Genomic DNA, 1,619 nt, shown 5'->3' on the forward strand with positions numbered 1-1,619 from the left:
TTTTTTTACCATAAGGTCCCAAAACATGTTTCACGAGCTTGTGGCCTTTACCGAAACCGAGGTTACTAGTGGTAACTACCACAAATAATGAGAACAGACGATTCTTGAATTTTCGGTTTGTATGGCATATGTATTACTCCAATTTTCCTTGCACTCTCTTGATGCGGTCAGTACTGATCGTGCAGCGTTCAACACAAGCCAAGGGTGCAGCGTTTGCTCACTAGCGTGCGGCGTTTGCCCACAGTCAAGGGTGCAGCGTTTGCTCACCAACGTGCGGCGGTCGCCCACTAAAAATGCAGTTTTTCGCGAGGCATGGTGAAAGCCAAGGTGCAGTGTGTGTCATCGTTGAGATAAAAACTTTTTAACAATTCTTGTTCTCTAATTGCAGGCTGTCAATTAGCTACTTAGAGGGGGGTCCTAGTGCAATTTGCTGTATTTATTTCGTAGTTACTAACCCCAACATGTCTGCTTAGATTGACTTTTATTGTTTGAGACGTATGTTATCGGCAACGTAAGTACACTACAATGATACCGGCACACTAACATTTAGTTATAATTCTACAGCATGTATTCTATACAGCATATACATATAAAAAAAGTTAAAAAAATCATTTCTTGTTTTACTTTTACAGACAAAATTCCAAAACGACTACCTACGCGGAACTTGCTACAGTATATTTTTGTTTTAGATATCCCGCACGGAGTGGACTTTGGCTTGAGTCCGACAAAAGAGACGACGCTACATGCATTCATAGTGCACAACAGCGAACAGATCGACGCTCTGTCTTAGTGGAATGGCACCTGCTCCAGGCTGGGGAAAGTATAGAGCTCACTGCGAGTTTCTATCCTTCGAGTGCTTCCGTGTATGTCACCACTACAACCTGCACGATCAAGTAAGCCCTTCCAGAGCTGTTTACAATTGTGCTGTAGCTGAATTATTATTGCTTCCTGTAGCCAGATTCCGGAAAATCCATCGCACTAGCCTAAGCTCTCGTGCAATCGATGGAAATCAGTGGAAATAGCAAGTTTACACACCTTTCAGCGTCTGAAACGGAGTCAAATTTCTGAGAAATGCTGGTTGGAGCTCCTAACACGAGTCGAGCACCGACGCAGAAGGAGTTTATCATACGGAAAGCCAGTCTCAGTAATGGTCCTAAAGACTTGCAGGACTCGCTGATTTCTTTCATCTATACATTCGACTTGCTTACACAAGAGGCAATCAGTGGATCCAGCTCTACTAAACGGCGCGGAGGCGGTCGCAGTCACGCCCTGCTGGACAGCAGCGTCTTCGAGAAGGCTGGAGTGGGTGTCCATCATCTACGGCAAGCTGCCGCCATTGGCAGCCCGCCAGTAGCTGTGAAGCAGATGTCGACTCGAGGCAAAGACCACAAGGAAGGCCTGCGGAGTGAGCCTTGTGTGGTGGTGGGACCCTCGGGTAGTGGCAAGTCTGGTCCGGCAAGTCCTGCAGCAACCTCTGATCCGGTGCAGCCAACTGGTTAAGACCCACGTGATGAACCTCAAGACTTGGGGCCCAAGTCCATGCCACGTGAGCGTTTACTGGGTCACAGGGACTTGGATACTCGTGAATGGGAGGATGGAATTCTCACTGCTGCAGCTCG

General features: G+C 47.3%; 1 protein-coding gene across 1 annotated transcript; it reads left to right on the forward strand.

The window, feature by feature from the left end:
* Positions 1-1,071: 1,071 nt before the first annotated feature.
* PPTG_19903 (hypothetical protein) lies at positions 1,072-1,500 on the forward strand (the record flags this gene model as incomplete). Its single annotated transcript, XM_008918448.1, has 1 exon — positions 1,072-1,500. One exon carries the CDS (start codon positions 1,072-1,074, stop codon positions 1,498-1,500), a length of 429 nt encoding a protein of 142 aa, XP_008916696.1.
* Between the last annotated feature and the right edge of the window lie 119 nt (positions 1,501-1,619).

The sequence above is a fragment of the Phytophthora parasitica genome (assembly GCF_000247585.1).
Source record: "Phytophthora parasitica INRA-310 unplaced genomic scaffold supercont2.207, whole genome shotgun sequence".
NCBI classification, from domain to species: Eukaryota; Oomycota; class Peronosporomycetes; order Peronosporales; family Peronosporaceae; genus Phytophthora; species Phytophthora nicotianae.